General features: G+C 43.4%; 1 protein-coding gene and 1 long non-coding RNA gene across 3 annotated transcripts in view; one reads left to right on the forward strand and one right to left on the reverse strand.

The window, feature by feature from the left end:
- slc25a26 (solute carrier family 25 member 26) overlaps positions 1-19058 on the forward strand; it is a 43476-nt gene that overhangs the window by 16186 nt on the left and 8232 nt on the right. The window contains exons 6-7 of the mRNA XM_084704108.1: positions 11474-11518; positions 17539-17608. Of these exons, the coding sequence (XP_084560234.1) occupies positions 11474-11518; positions 17539-17608 (115 nt within the window). The remainder of the gene's footprint in view (positions 1-11473; positions 11519-17538; positions 17609-19058) is intronic.
- LOC146272563 (uncharacterized) lies at positions 947-16043 on the reverse strand. Of its 2 annotated transcripts, XR_014766442.1 has the most exons (6): positions 15452-16043; positions 12410-12515; positions 12124-12294; positions 2695-2786; positions 2088-2172; positions 947-1702 (listed from the first exon to the last, which is right to left on the reverse strand). It is a non-coding gene; the product is annotated as an uncharacterized LOC146272563 (long non-coding RNA). The 2 variants fall into 2 exon arrangements; XR_014766441.1 differs by having other exon boundaries at positions 947-2172.

Here is a 19058-nt window from a genome sequence, read left to right on the forward strand (position 1 = left end):
TGACGGCTGTGTCACAACCAGGACCTGTGTCCCGGCCTGGACTAGGTGTGACGTGAGCTCATGTGCTGGCCTGCATGGCGGAGGCTGCTCTGTGTTTTGGGGACATGATGTGCAGAGTTTGTCGCTAACAAGTCAGACGATCGACAGCCCTCACATTGTCACTTGTTGATTCCCTTGCAGTAGTGGTTTCCAGAAGTTTCATTTTTTGCCGGATAACTCTCTGACTTAGGTCACTGTAGGATAAAGCTGACCCTTACCATGGCAGTGTATCGAGTTCTTTAGACGTTTGCTACATGGATGTGCTTATCATCAGTCTGTCATTAACTTATAGGATGGTACTCACTAGCGTTATGCTTTCAGCTCTTTATCTCTGCAATAAGCCATGTCGCACATACTTCATGTCGAGTTGGTTAGCTTATCCGTTGATACACTGCTGGCACACAAATATTTTCCCCCTAGGGGATAAATAAGTAATAGATCTATTTTATTTATTCTATATGCTGGCTTGTTTAGAGCTGCAAATATTATCGTTCTTATGTGTGTATGTGTTGTACGTATGTGTGTGTGTGTGTGTGTGTAGCTGGCTGGTGGCCAGTGAATTCAGCTTGTAGCCTGGCTGCATTAGCAGGTAATAAATGTGGACTTAGACTCTGAGCTGCCCCCTTGCTCTCGAGCCAGTCCTCATCTCACATGGGTCTTCTAATTCTGTGTGTGTGTCGGGGCATTCTTCTGTGTGTGCACACATGCTAGCCTGATTGTGTGTGTGCACACATGCTAGCCATGATTGTGTGTGTGCACACATGCTAGCCTGATTGTGTGTGTGCGCGCTCCATGGGTCTTCACATGGCCCGTAGTGATCCCTCTTCCTGCTGAATCAGACTGTTCCTGATGGCTTAACCATCTGACTCCCATCTGCTTCCTGCTTCACAGTCCTCCAACATGGCCGCCGCCAGCCTCCCCTCCGCACGGCACAGACACCTCCGTCCACCGCACAGGAAATGGCTCTCACTTCCAGAGCGTTTGAAGTTCTAGCCTATCCTCTTACCAGGAAGAGAAGACACTGTCATCCTTCTTCTCTCCGGACCTGTCTGTGTTTCATTTCTCCCCTCCTGGAAATTTCACAGTCAAGAATATTGGTCTGCTTGGTCCTCCATCTGGTCTGATGAGCACAGCTGCCACCCCTCTGACACAGTGTTCCACCTCTTCTCCTTTCGCTTTATCCCCCATTCTGCCTATTTTTCTTCCCTATGGTCCTCCTCTAAGAAAGGAAGAAAGACTGACTAAAGTAGAGATGTAGTGTTTAATTTCTGCAGTAAATTCCCAGCCGTTAAAATGGATGAAATGTAGTTAAAAAAGGTGTACGGGAGTGTGTCGGTGCGTACGTGCGTTCTTGTGTGTGTGTTTGTGTGTGCGCCCTGAGGGCAGAGATAAAGTCTGTTCAGGAACAGTTAACAGTCTCTCATCCATGAAATATTCATCTTGTAGTCCACTAAGGGGGTGTCTGTCCTCTGTTGTGTCTTCCCCTGGTATCTCTCTCCTCTGGTCTCTCGCTCCTGGTTTATCTCCCCTGGTCTCACCCCTGTGGCCTCAGGACTCTGTCTCCCATGGTGTCTGTCCTCTGGTCTCTTTAACATGGTCTCTCTAACCTGGTCTCTCTCTCCCTCTGTGTGAGCTCATTAGTATGCTGGAGGTGCAGTCTGACCTATTCATTTGTCAAATTGCAGCATGTTCTGTAAGGCCTGCAATCAGTCTCAATTTAAATGTATTTTGACATGTGTTTTTCCTGCCATCAGCTCAGAAGCTAAGGGCCTTTGACAGCCTCCGAGTGCCTCTGAATACTAAACCAGTTACGCGCACACACTCACACACATGCATAAATACGCACAAACAAAAACAGCGACAAAGCAGACAGTCTCTCTCTGGATGCTGAAGCACCTGACAGTCGAGTGGTATTAACACCACATAGTACAACACTGTACCTGCTTGTGTTTGCGCCCACAAGACTCATTATGGAAAACACATGCACACACACACACACACACACACAAATACAGACTCCAGGCATACTGCAGGCCGGTGTGACTCACTGGCATGTGTTTGTCAGTCCTTGTGTGTCCCTGGAGGCTGGATGACACAGATGTTTGTGGGCCTGGGAGCAGACGCTGAGCTACCCTGGAATGGAGAGGAGGGAGGTGGAGGGAGAGAATGAGAAGGGTGTGAAAGGAAAGAAGGATGCACACAAATGAAAAAGAGGAGATGGTGGAGTTGAAGTCACTAATGTTTGCATTTACTGGAGATTGTTACTGGAGACGCCTTTTAGTTGCTGGCTAGTGCGCTCTGGTTCCCTTTTGTGAAACAAGTGTGTTGCTTTGTCCATGGACCTGTTGCTCATGAAACATAGGAATGGTCCTTTCCCTCTCTCTTCTTTTTCGGTGTCCTGCTCTCTCTCACTCTCTATTTCTTTATTATCTGACTCTGTTTATCGTTTTTTTGATTGTAGCATTTTGCAGACCACAACAGTGTGATAATGTGTTTACTGTTTAGCAAACACTCGTCTGACTGAGATTAAGGCTTCACATATGGCTCTGGCATGTTACTTTGTTTACTCTGTAACTCTGTATCAAGACTATTCTGGAAAGGCATAGAGAAGCGCAGTCCAAGAGCCAGTCCTCTCATACAGTTTCCAGCTCTTACTGTAGCTCTCCTCTCCACCGTCATCTGGACTTCATGCTGACTCGTCTGTCTGGAGGCAGCAGGGTCTGGATGAGCAGCTGAATGGTCTGGTCCTATGACAAAACACACATCTATCTTCCATCACATCATCCTTTGTGGTTTACAAAGCCCCAGCCACTAGCTCTGTTGTTGACACACGCACACACACACACTCTTAGGCATGGAGGCATGCTTCACGAAGCTGAACTGATCCTGTTGTTTCTCTGGAGTTATACGAGGCAGGGCTGGGAGATAGAGGTAGCATCTGAGGTGTTCCTCCAACACCCACAGGCAAGGCACACCATCCCTGTGTCCGGCTGAACTCTGGGATCTCAATATGGAGGCGTTTGTCTGGAACGGATTGGGGCGTGCAGAACAGGTCTGAGATATAGAGGGTTGAAAAGTCCCCCTTCCCTCCTCCTCTCTGCTTGTTCTAGGAGTGCAGGCTGGCCTCTGCAGTGACTGGAGGGAGGGGATTTAAATAGTTCTAACTTCTCCGAACCTTCTGTTAAGTCAGTCATCTGTCAGGCCACCCATACCTAATACCAGAGCAGAGAAGCCCCCTACTTCCACTAAGCTTTTCTTATCATTCTGCTTCAGACATTTACCCCTATATCAGCCTAAGCTATCCACACACATACACACACACACACTCCAAGACTTGCACAGCTGGAATCTGGCTCAACTATGCATTAGTCTTAGTTGAGATCACACACTCATGTGCACATGCAGTGTGTGCGTTCATCTCCTCGACCTCTGCCCTCCCATAACAATAAATGGCTTATCAATATAAATATGACCATGTGCAGCATTCAGACACTCCATCTCTGCCAGACACACACACACACACACTCTCCGCCTGTGCCAAAGGTGTAAACCCGAGTCATAAATCAGAGCAGAATGAGGTTCTTCCCAGAAGCTTCTCTCTGAGAAGCAGCAGTCTGGAAAGGTTGAGTTCGCCAGGGTCTGTAATAAAAGACAGGTGTCTGTTTTTTGACTTTTCAAAACTCCCTCTTCACATTTGGAAACCAGAGGCCTCTGCATCTCCTTGCCAAAGAGCCTAACAGCTTAGCTGACACTGAAATCACAGAGAAGATGAAAAAAGCTAATTTGGCTCTTTGTTGCTGATCAGCTTTGTTGTTCGACTGCCCAGAGCTAGTCTGCAGCAGAATAGGCTGAGTTTGGGATGCTCCTGGTCAGAAACACCATCAGAGGCTGACTGTTTCACATGGTGTTTCTGACCAGGAGCCTCCATGTAGACAGTCAGCCTCTGATGGTGTTTCTGACCAGGAGCCTCCATCAGAGGTTGACTGTCTCACTAGGAGGCTCCTGGTCAGAAACACCATCAGAGGCTGACTATCTCACATGGAGGCTCCTGGTCAGAAACACCATCAGAGGTTGACTGTCTCACTAGGAGGCTCCTGGTCAGAAACGCCATCAGAGGCTGACTGTCTCACTAGGAGGCTCCTGGTCAGAAACGCCATCAGAGGCTGACTGTCTCACTAGGAGGCTCCTGGTCAGAAACACCATCAGAGGCTGACTGTCTCACATGGAGGCTCCTGGTCAGAAACACCATCAGAGGCTGACTGTCTCACATGGAGGCTCCTGGTCAGAAACACCATCAGAGGCTGACTGTCTCACATGGAGGCTCCTGGTCAGAAACACCATCAGAGGCTGACTGTCTCACAAGGAGGCTCCTGTCGTTGAGAGAATCAAACTGTAACAACAGTTTATTCTGTCTCTCAGGATCTTGCGCAACGTGGTGTGTCTCTGTTTCTGTGTGTGTGTGTTTGTGTGTGTATGTCTGTGTGTATGTGCACAAGGCCATACTCATTGATTTCCTCTCTGGGTACCTTCCTGTGAGAGTGGCCAGAGCGTTTCCACTGGCAGGGCTTCGTCACCCTTCAGACTCATCCTTCTATCATCCCTCTCTCCCTCCATTCTTCTGCCCATTCATCCCTCCATTCCTCCATCCCTGAGCCCCAGACCACAGATCTCTCATTTCTTCATCACACTCACAGAAATATTTAAGCCTTATCTTTTAGATTTATGTAATATTAATTGCATATAGAATTTCCATTCATTTGCATTACATAGTTTGGTTTTAAACAAACTAATAAACTTTATATGATTTGTATTTTCCAATGTAATAAACGTATTCATTTGAAATGCATTATATGCAGGTTTACAGGATAAACCCTATTTATTCAAAATGGATAAGATGCATGTACTTTTTATTAATATCCTTAAGATTTTAAATCCCATAAAATGTATGGTAAAAAAACTGGCAGCTGTGGTTGCCTGAAATCTACTGTAAAAAATAGGGTTGAAATGTTTTTCTGTTAACAGTATACTTAAAATGAACTGTAACATTTACAGTAAAAACTTGCAGTTTTGGTTTTTATTTACATTTATTCATTATTTAAATACCACAGTCAACAAAGTCAGATTTTTGAACAATGTATCTACATATAAATATATATATATGGTGAAGGTCTGAAGCATAATTGTGACCATGATTCGTCATTAGGCTCCTTAACATCACTGCAAAAAAGCTGCGGTTCCTGTGCAGACAGGAGAACCTGGCAGAACAACCATCTCTCCAACTCTCCATCGTAGCCAACGCCCACCTGAGAGGTCACGACAGTTAGCCAGACTCGTTAGATCAGAGAGGTATATTAACATCGCATCGTTTGAGTATCGTAAAAGTCGAGACTTCAGGACCCCGGGTTCTGGACTGGATGGAGTGCTACAGAGATGGCATTCTGCTAGGTTCTCCTGTCTGCACAGGAAGTGCAGCTCTTTTGCAGTGATTGTCTCTTATGTATGCACAGGAACACTGAAACTATGTAGGAGTGTCTCTTTAGTACAGGTTTACTGTGCAACACTAGTTCACTCCATACATATATATATACACACGTGGAATAGTAAAATTCTAATTGTCAAGAGCTGTACTGTAATTACAACTCTAAAACACTGTACTGGTTGTAACAAAACCAGGCTGCAACACCACTCAGTCCTGGAGTCTACAATGTACCATGTTCTCTACTCATACTGGAACAGAAGGGAAAGACGGGGTGAGGGGGAGAACGATAAGGTCTCTTCACTGGCATAGCTTTATTTTCCAGCAATGAGCCTTTCTTGACAGTTCACCCGCATCCAGCTCCATGATGATCTTTTGAAATGTCTTAAACGTGTAGCGGAGCTTTGTAAGGTACTGCATGTTCAAGGTAGCCTGATGTTGTCGTACACATAATTCTAGTCAGAATATGAGTGATTCCGCTCCGTTGGGCTGTGAGTATGGGGCGTTTCAACCGAACTCTGAAAAAAAATGCCTCTTCGCTCAATTGGATAGACCTACAACCAATCAGAGCTAAGTAGTATGTTGTTTGTTGAAGAGTAATTCAACCCAAGCGTTCTTTGGTGACGTGGTTGATTACGTTTCTGTTGATCTTTTGTCCATCATCGTATAAAGCCCGCCCTGACAATTTCATTGGTCCGAACAGCTCTTGTTCGGACATAGTTTTTCCCCAACCGAGCGACCCCAGACCCAACTTCCTGACCAATTTTTGGGTGGGTGGGGCTAAGTTCGGCTGGCACCCAGGCTATGTTCAAGGCATAAAAGAGCCCAAACAACATTGCAGAAGCAAGTGCTACACTCTCAAGATCTTGAAGCACCATCACACCCTCGAGGACTATCCTGACATCAGAGGGTTCACTGCTGGCAGTGTCTTCCACAACTTAGATCCCCACTGTCATTCTCTCTATGGCACAGAGGAAATCGTCTCAGCCATTTCCTGGTGAAAAGAACATACAATGCGTGTGAACACATTAAAAAAACTACCAGACCAATTTGTATGAAACTTGGTGAAGGGGTGTAGCATGGGCCAACATAATTATGACCATGATTCTTCATTAGGCTCCTTAACATTCACTGCAAAAGAGATGCAGTTCCTGTGCAGACAGGAGAACCTTGCAGGACAACCATCTCTCCAGCTCTCCATTGTAGCCAAAGCCCACCTGAGAGGTCACGACAGTTAGCCAGACTCGTTAGATCAGAGAGGTATATTAACATCGCATCGTTAGAGTATCGTAAAAGTCGAGACTTCAGGACCCCGGGTTCTGGACTGGATGGAGTGCTACAGAGATGGCGTTCTGCTAGGTTCTCCTGTCTGCACAGGAAGTGCAGCTCTTTTGCAGTGATTGTCTCCTATGTATGCACAAGAACACTGAAGCTATGCAAGTGTCTCTTAAGTACAGGTTTACTGTGCAACATTAGTTCACTCCAATGTTAATACTTAGCTATAAAAATTGCATTTGCATTTGCCTGACCCACAGCTGAGTTAGCTAATAGTTAATCCTAAATTTGGTGCCAGGAAATCCTACACATTTGTACATATAATTTGAACAGTACTTGCTACGAGTCTCTAGCTCAGACAACATACTCTATGTTCCTATTTTACTGACGCCAGCCACAAATTAGCCACCCTATCTGAAGGTTCTAGCATCGAACATGTAGACTTAAAGCTAGCTATCGAGCTCGACGAAAATGTTTGGTATCATGACGGATTTACTGGATTTGATTATTCAAAATAATGTAGTACGGTATTAACTGCACAAGTAAAACATAAGTACGCACACGGATTACTAGCAAATAAATTGGATGACTACAAATATCTTACCGTTACAGAGCAAAAGTCACGATCCCGGCAAGCAGAGCTGAGTTGAAATGGTTGAAAAGAAAAACGGTTGGGAAAGCGCGAAATCTGACGTAATTTCCAACTCAAAATGATTTCACTTGCATGTAAACCAATCTCATATGTTTTAACCACTTGAATCTTGCTTGTTTCACAGTTAACGATATTTAAAACATTTTAGTATGTTTTAATTAATTAGGTTTTATATATTTAAGAATTAATACTTGCTAATTCTAAGGAATTTTCATGAATACATTTTGAGACAATAACCATTTAAATCAAATCAAATAGATGATAAAACGTATTCATTTGAAATGCATTATATGCAGGTTTACAGGATAAACCCTATTTATTCAAAATGGATAAGATGCATGTACTTTTTATTAATATCCTTAAGATTTTAAATCCCATAAAATGTATGGTAAAAAAACTGGCAGCTGTGGTTGCCTGAAATCTACTGTAAAAAATAGGGTTGAAATGTTTTTCTGTTAACAGTATACTTAAAATGAACTGTAACATTTACAGTAAAAACTTGCAGTTTTGGTTTTTATTTACATTTATTCATTATTTAAATACCACAAAGTCAACAAAGTCAGATTTTTGAACAATGTATTTACATATAAATATATATATATGGTGAAGGTCTGTAGCATAATTATGACCATGATTCGTCATTAGGCTCCTTAACATCACTGCAAAAGAGCTGCAGTTCCTGTGCAGACAGGAGAACCTAGCAGAACAACCATCTCTCCAACTCTCCATCGTAGCCAACGCCCACCTGAGAGGTCACGACAGTTAGCCAGACTCGTTAGATCAGAGAGGTATATTAACATCGCATCGTTTGAGTATCGTAAAAGTCGAGACTTCAGGACCCCGGGTTCTGGACTGGATAGAGTGCTACAGAGATGGCGTTCTGCTAGGTTCTCCTGTCTGCACAGGAAGTGCAGCTCTTTTGCAGTGATTGTCTCTTATGTATGCACAGGAACACTGAAACTATGTAGGAGTGTCTCTTTAGTACAGGTTTACTGTGCAACACTAGTTCACTCCATACATATATATATATATATATATACACACATGGAATAGTACAATTCTAATTGTCAAGAGCTGTACTGTAATTACAACTCTAAAACACTACTGGTTGTAACAAAACCAGGCTGCAACACCACTCAGTCCTGGAGTCTACAATGTACCATGTTCTCTACTCATACTGGAATAGAAGGGAAAGACGGGGTGAGGGGGAGAACGATAAGGTCTCTTCACTGGCATAGCTTTGTTTTCCAGCTATGAGCCTTTCTTGACAGTTCACCCGCATCCAGCTCCATGATGATCTTTTGAAATGTCTTAAATGTGTAGCGGAGCTTTGTAAGGTACTGCATGTTCAAGGTAGCCTGATGTTGTCATACTCATAAATCTAGTCAGAATATGAGTGATTCCGCTCCGTTGGGCTGTGAGTATGGGGCGTTTCAACCGAACTCTGAAAAAAATGCCTCTTCGCTCAATTGGATAGACCTACAACCAATCAGAGCTAAGTAGTATGTTGTTTGTTGAAGAGTAATTCAACCCAAGCGCTCTTTGGTGACGTGGTTGATTACGTTTCTGTTGATCTTTTGTCCATCATCGTATAAAGCCCGCCCTGACAATTTCATTGGTCCGAACAGCTCTTGTTCGGACATAGTTTTTCCCCAACCGAGCGACCCCAGACCCAACTTCCTGACCAATTTTTTTTGTGGGCGGGGCTAAGTTCGGCTGGCACCCAGGCTATGTTCAAGGCATAAAAGAGCCCAAACAACATTGCAGAAGCAAGTGCTACACTCTCAAGATCTTGAAGCACCATCACACCCTCGAGGACTATCCTGACGTCAGAGGGTTCACTGCTGGCAGTGTCTTTCACAACTTAGATCCCCACTGTCATTCTCTCTATGGCACAGAGGAAATCGTCTCAGCCATTTCCTGGTGAAAAGAACATACAATGCGTGTGGACACATTAAAAAAACTACCAGACCAATTTGTATAAAACTTGGTGAAGGGGTGTAGCATGGGCCAACATAATTATGACCGTGATTCTTCATTAGGCTCCTTAACAATCACTGCAAAAGAGATGCAGTTCCTGTGCAGACAGGAGCCAAAGCCCACCTGAGAGGTCACGACAGTTAGCCAGACTCGTTAGATCAGAGAGGTATATTAACATCGCATCGTTAGAGTATCGTAAGAGTCGAGACTTCAGGACCCCGGGTTCTGGACTGGATGGAGTGCTACAGAGATGGCGTTCTGCTAGGTTCTCCTGTCTGCACAGGAAGTGCAGCTCTTTTGCAGTGATTGTCTCCTATGTATGCACAAGAACACTGAAGCTATGCAAGTGTCTCTTAAGTACAGGTTTACTGTGCAACATTAGTTCACTCCAATGTTAATACTTAGCTATAAAAATTGCATTTGCCTGACCCACAGCTGAGTTAGCTAATAGTTAATCCTAAATTTGGTGCCAGGAAATCATACACATTTGTATATATAATTTGAACAGTACTTGCTACGAGTCTCTAGCTCAGACAACATACTCTATGTTCCTATTTTACTGACGCCAGCCACAAATTAGCCACCCTATCTGAAGGTTCTAGCATCGAACATGTAGACTTAAAGCTAGCTATCGAGCTAGACGAAAATGTTTGGTATCATGACGGATTTAACTGCACAAGTAAAACATAAGTACGCACACGGATTACTAGCAAATAAATTGGATGACTGCAAATATCTTACCGTTACGGAGCAAAAGTCACTATCCCGGCAGGCAGAGCTGAGTTGAAATGGTGGAAAAGAAAAACGGTTGGGAAAGCGCAAAATCTGACGTAATTTCCAACTCAAAATGATTTCACTTGCATGTAAACCAATCTCATATGTTTTAACCACTTGAATCTTGCTTGTTTCACAGTTAACGATATTTAAAACATTTTAGTATGTTTTAATTAATTAGGTTTTATATATTTAAGAATTAATACTTGCTAATTCTGAGGAATTTTTATGAATACATTTTGAGACAATAACCATTTAAATAAAATCAAATAGATGTAAATACTTAATTACAAAATATGCAATGATTCATTTCTGTGCGTCACTAAGATGATGGAGAGAGGGAGTCTTCATTATAAATACTCACCCTCCACCTCGGTGGAATATATTTTTCAACCTTTCTAAACTTTTTTTTCCACACAGTGAAAGGAGAGGTGAGAGGAGAACAGAGAAGCCTAAAACAGAATAGAGGAACGCAGTGCAGAGTACAATAGAGTACAATATAGTTTAGTAGTCCTAATCAAGTACTGATCAATGATCCAAACCTATTTTTGAAAACATTTTGCTAAAATATTTTCAACTTTTCTAAACTTTTAAATAAATAAATCAAACCTTTCAACACTTTTATCCAAACTTATTATTTTTTTTTGACTTTTCGAAACCTTTTCTAGAAAATATTTTGAAAACCTTTAGAAACCTTTTTCCCCAAAACCTTTTTCTGAAAAACATTTTTTTTGTAACTTCTACTACAGCCACACCAACAATTATTTTAGCCCCACCATGAAACAGGTAAGACAATTGTGTATCTATCTATTCACATTGAAATTCTGACATTGATTTGTGGCCCACGAGTGTATGGATTACTTAAATAGTGTTGGAAATAACCTTGAACCATGTCAGAATGTCAAAATGCACAAGAACAAAATAATTTACAGTGGGACAGTACTGGGACAGTGAGCAAAAATCTATCCCTCCATCTATACCTCTATCTCTCAGTTAACAGGATTTGAATAACATACTGATAGATGTGAGCTTTGGGTCAGACTCAGACAGCATGTAGGTAAACCCAGAGTCTGGAGCTCAGGGAGCTGTCCCAGATCACTCAACCTCAGGGTGTTGGACGGAAAACAGTTGGTTTTAAGTGTTTATGTTCTTTTGAGAATTGTTTTCTGCTCTTTGGATTGCCGGTTAAAATAAACTCAGTCCAGATGACCTAAAAAACTGGGATACTGTCCTGGTATATTTTGAATTGTAAATAACATATTTTTTTTCCTTTTCAGATACCCTTCTCTCTGGTACAGTTTCCACTCTGGGAATATTTAAAGGTATGGATCTTCTCTTAATGTCTCTGTCTCTCTCACACACACCTTCTTCCCTCCATAGCTGTACCCTTCCCACCCCTATTAGTCTTTGTAACAACCCAACAGTAAAGTCAGAAGGGTGTGCTTACGTTTGGACACATTTACAGCTGAAACATCTCATTGGCCAGCATCGCTTGAGACAGAAATTGGTATATGATCCCATTGCTCAATGGGTCGTCACGGCTACCATCAAATGGGGCTGCAATTTGTCATACGCTGTGACCATGGCTAACCGTCTCTCTCTCCTTTTATCTTTTTCTCTCTCTCTGCCTCTCGCTCGCTCTCTGCCTCTCTTCCTCCATTGTCTGGCTCTGGCCCTGGGCACATAAAAGCCGTTTCTCTTTGAAAAGGCATTGGTTGTGAGGGTGACATCATGTCTCGGGAGGCGTTGGCGAACATTCCATCAACGTTAGGCCCAAACGGGCAGAGATGGACCAGGAGGTGGGACAATGGACTGCACAGCTGTGTGAGAGAGGGAGAGAGAACGAGAGGGAAACGGAACTATGGTCCTTTCCACTCCTTCTTAGAGAATAAGACGTGGAGTTCACAAGCGCCTCTTTGTCACTCACTCAAAGGCCCTCTCTCCAGGCCATCTGCACACAGCCGTTGGACAGAAACCTTTCGGGCCGGCCTGCTGAGGAATTATGGGCACCATCTCACTCTCTTTACCTCCCTTCCTCTCCTGCTTCTCATCCCTCTCTCTTCAGAAGGTATATGGCTTCAAACTACCATTGTGCAGACTGGATAATAGGGAAAAGTGGTACAGAGAGAAAATCTGATTATACTATGTTATTTCACCCAGTGAAGGATAAGTTTCAAGGAACAGTATTGTGTGTGGGTGTGTGGCATTCTCACCCTGGGATCCACATCTGCTCTGGGGGTAGAGGGGTAGAAATGTGCTGCGTTCCGGCCTTTTCTTTCTGTTTCATACGGAGCCAGGACCGTGGCCAACGCAAAACAGCTGTCAACAGAGAGGGGAGGGGAGGGGAGGAGAGGGAGAAGAGACATGTGGGTGAGAGAGATAGAGAGAGACAGAGAGAGATAGAGAGGAGAGGCTTTCTCCCTGTCAGTGTTTCCAGTTGCAGATGTTGGGACCCGATCCTTCCCACAAAGTCTTAACTATGACCAAACCAACATTACTGTACAAGGGTCGACATTAATCTTTTGAGCTACTTGTCCTTCGGGCAAGTTAGACATATTTTACTTGTCCAACACCTGAATGTACTTGTCCAAAAGAAAAACATTTGCTAATGTATAAAAAAAACAACTATAGAAGGATACAAATTGATAAATGTTATTTTATAACTGATTGGGCTTGTTTCATACAAATTACTTGAAGTCACTGTGACATTGACATCTTGACAGACAGGCAAGCAACTCAATCGGGACTGAGACGAACATTTTGACACGGACGTTGTCTATGTAGTCCAAATATTGAGGGATCCTTAGGGGTGGGGAAAATAATAACATATAATAATAAATATATATGAGAGCAAACCATGGTTTGTGCTCACCGAAGGCTTTAGCACACCCAATTAGATGGAATGCATAAGTATAGACCAAGTGTCACAAAAATTGAATCAAATAATCAATCCCTTGACTGAAACTCAAATGGAATATGACTTAAGATAACCGAGGGGGGTGAAGCAATCCTGAAATCAGGGGGCTTTTTCCTCAAACCACGGGGTGGGTCAGGCCCTGACCGTCAGGGTAAAGTGGGAGGCAGGGAACTGCAGTAATAATCCACGGGGAAGAAAAAAGTCGGTAGAGAAGATGAGGGGTCTCATTTATAAAGCTTGCGTACACACAAAACGGGGCTGAAAATGTGCGTACGCCACTTTCCACGCAAAGGTTGTGATTTATAAAAAACAAACTTGACGGGAGAATGTGCGGTCCTCCACGCAAACTCTGACCCTCCCGTAGGCCTACGCACATTTTGGAAACAGTTGGAATTGGCAACGCATTTGACCGTACTGTAGTCAGACTGCAGAAAATAAATGCGGAAAGAACATTACTCGTAAAATGTATGTATTTTGTTTTCCTCACACACGTTTTTTTCATTCAATTTCCTGATTATCATGAAGATTACATCCAGCAGTGTTATTTGCGCTTGTACTGAGTGATTCTTGTTCCATAAACACCTTGTACAATCCAACTCAAATTTTAAATACAAATTCAGCACTTCCTCACCATCAGATTGTCCACTACGGGAGTTCAGGAGGGGGAGATTACCCGACTGCATGGAATAGCCTACAGGATAACATCACATAGCCTACCTTTAAATAACTGCAGAACACAGCGTATAACTAAATATATTTCTTTAATACTGTGCAAATATCCTCATATGTCAAAAACTGGAAATACAGTCGTTAAGCTCCCGTGCAATCGCTACACTCTACATCCTCGTTATCAGTCCAGACTTGAATATATTACTGTTCATAACAAAACGCTTTTGTTTTCAAATTGTATCTCGACTCGCAGTATCACTGGCACAGTTAACGCCACTCACAGTTTTTTTTTAATTGGTGATCTACCGGCCACCAAACTTTCGGAGTTTTCGGGCTCCACCAATAGGCTAACAGTGTTTGAGAAGTTGTCATGCGCTATATGATTCACCGTAAAGAACAATCGTATGCCAGGGTCATGATGAGATACTAAATTAGCATTCATGAGGTGCTTTGCATTGACTATTTATGGTTAAAAATGGGCGTGTTCAGGGCGGGGTACAATGCTGATTCACGTACGCACACTTGTGGGTAATCTGTGATTTATAAAGGGAACATTGCGTACAGGTGTGCGTACGCACGGTTTTATAAATCTGAATTTTTGTGTGCGTACGCCATTTTAGGCTTTTGGGCGTACGTACACTTTAAGTAAGAATCCTACGCAGTTTTATAAATGAGACCCCAGAGCATTAGTAAAAGTGAAGATAATGGTAGCTAACTAGCTAGCCACAGTCACAAACATCACTTTGGTTTAACCACACGCAGGCTTGGCTCTAACCATTCTACTTTAATTGGGTGTGCTTAATTTTATATTTATATCTATTTTATATATCTCATATATTGTTTAGCTCTTTAGTATTTAACTTATTTTATTTATACATTGTACTTTTTAAATTAAGATCCTTATATGTTTATTAAAAGAGAAGATAACTGTAGCTCACTAGCAAGCCACAGTCACAAACGGCACTACAGTTTGCTCGGCTTTGCTCAGCCAGAGAATGTCTAATATTGAAACAGGAACTTAAACAGGCTCTGGCTCTACTTGAATTGGGTGTGCTTCATTAGTGTTCGTCCGGTAGGAGTGAACCTATTGTTATTAGGGTTTTTCAGTCATTGTATATTGTTTAGCTCTTTAGTATTAGGCTTTTTATTTTATTTATACATTCTACTTTTTTAATTAAGATACGTAGGCCTATATGTTTATTGTACGCACCTTTCTGCCACAGTAAATTCCGTATTTGTGTAAACTATATATTGACTACATGTGACGTGTTGTCACAGAATATTGAGGGCGAGAGATGGTTCCGTTAGCCAGGTAAGAACTGTCAGTGTCAGCTGAGGCGAAACAACGTTCAAATTAGTTTAACTTACTTCCGTTATGACTATATGTAGAAGAAGAGCCATTGAAAAATATTCGATTGATTTATTAAATTGATATTCTTGTTCAGGAAAATACTATTGGTTCATTGGAAAGCTAACGTAAGCTACGAAAGCTAAGAACTAGCTAAAGCTAACGTTTAGTTTTCAGTGGTGTATAGGCCTAACTAACTACAGTAGCGTAGAGCTACATCTCAAAATGAAATTTGGGTTTAAAGCGACTGATTCTGTGAAAGCAAGTTTGAAAGGCTACATAACTGCATTTGTTTAAGCTAAATTATTACAGTTGACTTACCTCTCTGCAATACCAGAGAAATCCCTACAAGTTGCAGTAGGGTACATCATCTCTCTCCATATTATGTCGAAGCCAGGGAAACTTCTGAACAGGTCGGGACGAATCTCACTCTTTTCGCCTCGTACTAGGCATTTTTAGCATTCGATTGATTAGTGTTTTATCGTTGTGGAGGTTATGGGGCGGTTAACTGGTGTTTGCCCAAGTTTCGGTGTATTAAGAAATATTTTCTCACTGAACTCCCTTTTAAACTCCAATGTCGGCTAACTGATATGAATCCGATTTAAGTAGGCCTAATCGCGAGGACACGATTGGCGCCGGCGGGCTACATTCACGGCACGAGCAGTAGAACTAGCAGATCCATTCATAAATGAGCGGATTCATTAAATGTCAGACTGTAAAGAAATACATTGTTGTTTTTGCTTGCACTGATACTAAGAAACCAATTTATTTATTTTTTCAAGTTCAGTCTTCATTGTCCTACATTTTCCCGGACAATCAGACAAGCCTTAATGTCGATCACTGCTGTAGGCTACATGCACTACTCACTTAACATCAGCCAAGACAGTCAGTGCTCTGTCATGGCCCACTCAAGCAACTCAAATCAATGACACAGTGTGTAACCACCAAAACCAGGAAGCATAAACAACTTAAAATACTCTTACACCAGCATCAGACAGTGTTCCTTATTGTCAGCATGAGAGCGCGGCTGGCTTTCAGTGCTCTGCTGTTCAGGTGAGCATGATCTTATAGGAAGGATCACGGTTCAAATGTCATGTATATCAATTCTCCTTGACTTATAGAAAGAGGAGAAGAAGAAAGGGGGTATGAGGGAGGGAGAGCGAGGGAAGGAGAGAGGGCGAGTTAGACAGGACTCCCCAGCATGCTGCAGCACCTTTGATGCGGGAAACAAAGACTCCTTTTTTTAATGTGCAACCTAATGGAATAAACATGGCCCATCCTGAAGTCACATAAACTGATCTCCTCTGGATCTGGTGTGTTTGAGGGAGAATGCATGCTACAGATTAAGCTTTCAGGGGGCCTGTACCCTTAAGAAAATATTTGTAATTATTTCATGCTGTTTTTCAATTGCCTTTCCTCTGAAAGCAATCAGACGCTGGTATATCCAAAGCAGCTCAACTTTACAAGTGTTTTCTGAGGAAGGACCAGCAATTATCTGAAGGATTCCTCTGATAGGCGGAACCTGTGTGCCAAACAGACCGAGAAATGCACACCAGAACCTCCAGACTTCCTGATCATCATCCAGCTCAGCCAATCAGTATTCAAAAGTGTCCTACACAGGAAGGAGGAAGGAATCATGTAGATTTGAGCTCCTAACAAGGCTGTGTAATCAGCTGTGAGCAGTTGTGTAATTAGCAGATATTCCTGTTTAGCCTGCTCTTGCACAGGTTAGCACAGGTAGCGCCCTTGGCTACAACGCCAGTAAAACAAACTTTGAAATATGCAACATAAAAATCAAAGGACACAGATAGTTGGAACACACAACTATGGATCAACACAAAACACTTGAGATGAATGCAGAAGCCTGAAATGTGGTCCATCTCCACAATCCCCACAGTGAATGTTTCATCTGTTTTCCGTTCTTGGCATTGTTGTCCAGACAGCAGATCGTTTCAGCTGGCTGCAGTATCATACTTCTCTCTGAAGGAAGGTTTGGATGAGCACAAATACTACTGACCATCCCTGTCCATCCCTGCACATGATTATGTTCACATGTGAGTCCAGTAAAACGTTTTTGACAGAGTGAATTCTGCTGAGTTGAGAAGTTTTGGGGATCTTTTCTACTCACAATGACTCTGGGAGTTTGTGTACTGTCTTATTTTCCTTCTTCCCTCTCTTTCCCTGCACTGTTCTTGGGAAACGAACAAATGACATCACTTGGGAGAGGGGGAACAGGGAACACAAAAATAGCTGTCTGCTTGGTTCCCAGCCCCAGCCCCAGGCCCACTGAGGTTCAGATGTGTTTTTAGAGCGTCTGATAACTCTTAATAACCACAACTCTTTTTCTTTCTATCTCTCTCTCCCTCTCTCTTTCTTTCTCTCTTCCTCTCTCTCTCCCTCTCTTTCAGAGTCTCTGGTCACGGAGGCAAGGTCACACGCTCTACTCTTGGCAGTCGGCTGTGTGCGGAGCTTTTGCAGGTGCAGGGGATTATTTGGTGCTTTGGGAAAAGCGCATAGGGAGAGATGGAGGGAGGGGAGGAAGGGAGGGATAGAGAGAAAGAGGGATAGAGGAATGGATGAGTGGGTAGCAGGCCAGAAACACTTGCAGTTTACCTAAGTCACATTCCTGGAGGATTCCACTGAGGTTAGATCAGTTGGCACTTAATGTTCTCACCTGCAGCACAGGCCTGGGGATAGAGGAAGACAGAGAGAGGACACCTTGTGATCCATCCGTGACAGTAACGAGACAGGACTGTCTCTGTGTCAGTCCAGTACATTGCAGCACACGGGGAGAAACACTCGACCTGTGTGTCAGAGTAGAGGGGTAGGAGAGGGAGGGGATGTTGTGCCCGACTCCTGCAGCTGTGTGACCCCCTGCGCAGCAGGGCCGGAACCAGCCTCCTCTCAGAGAGCAAGGGGAGGGGGCAAAGAGAGAGAAAATGAAACGGAACGTTAGCAAATGAGTCGCAGGCCTTGGACAGGGAGGAGACGTGTTGGAGAGAATGAATGTGGCTGGGCATGCAGAGTGTTAGAATCAAGTTTGTATCTCAGAGAAACAAACAGTCAAAAAGCATGAGCGAGAGAAACCGGTTTTCGACAGAGAGTGGAGGCCATAACTCTTACTGCAGAGTGACGAGCCAGACAGACTGAGCAGATTGATGTTCACTGAGGGCTGGGGATGAGGACACTGCACCCTGAGGAGCTCAGTTATGGCCACAGGCCACCCCACCTGGACACGTCCCATACGGGAGGGAGGGAGGGAGGGAGGGTAGGGGAAATATGGAGAGGGAGAGAGCAGAGAAAGAACTCAGCAGAGAAAAAGAAAGAGATATACATGTTGGATTTGGAGCGAGGGTGATACAGGGAGGAGGAGAGGAAATGAGAAGGCGAGGAAGGGGAAAAAGAAATAGCAGGAGCCTGAAGGAGAGGGAGAGGTTTTAGGTTCAGCCACTTCACAGCTGAGGAGTCCTGGTGGGATGCTTGTGTTTCAGTCCCCCATCCCTGTATCCTGCCTCAGTCATAATCTAGTCAGCTTTGGAAAAAGCTCGACACTGACACCTTCCACTCCTTCACTCCATTAGCGATATCGTCAAAGGGAGACTTGACTCATTACAGACGTGACCTAGCATGAACTGCCTGCTGACGTGATAGTTCCACTGCCAGCCAGGCGGGTCCTAGCTTAGCTCACGTCACAGACTGATTCGCTGTTAATCATAATCACAGTGAAGATCGCGTTATGTGATATAGAGGCAACTCTGAATCCCAAAGACAAAAGAGATTTATCCCCTTGTCCTGGATACTGGTGCCTTTTAAATCAGTCCAAGAATATAAAACCGAGTACAATATAAAAATCAGAGAACTGTATCCCTGTCTCCTTGGTGAAGGTGGGACAGGCATAACTCACTCTCACCAAGGGGCCATGAAGTCA

This window comes from Hypomesus nipponensis, chromosome 9 (assembly GCF_054491055.1).
Source record: "Hypomesus nipponensis isolate SF chromosome 9, ASM5449105v1, whole genome shotgun sequence".
Classification (NCBI taxonomy): Eukaryota; Metazoa; Chordata; class Actinopteri; order Osmeriformes; family Osmeridae; genus Hypomesus; species Hypomesus nipponensis.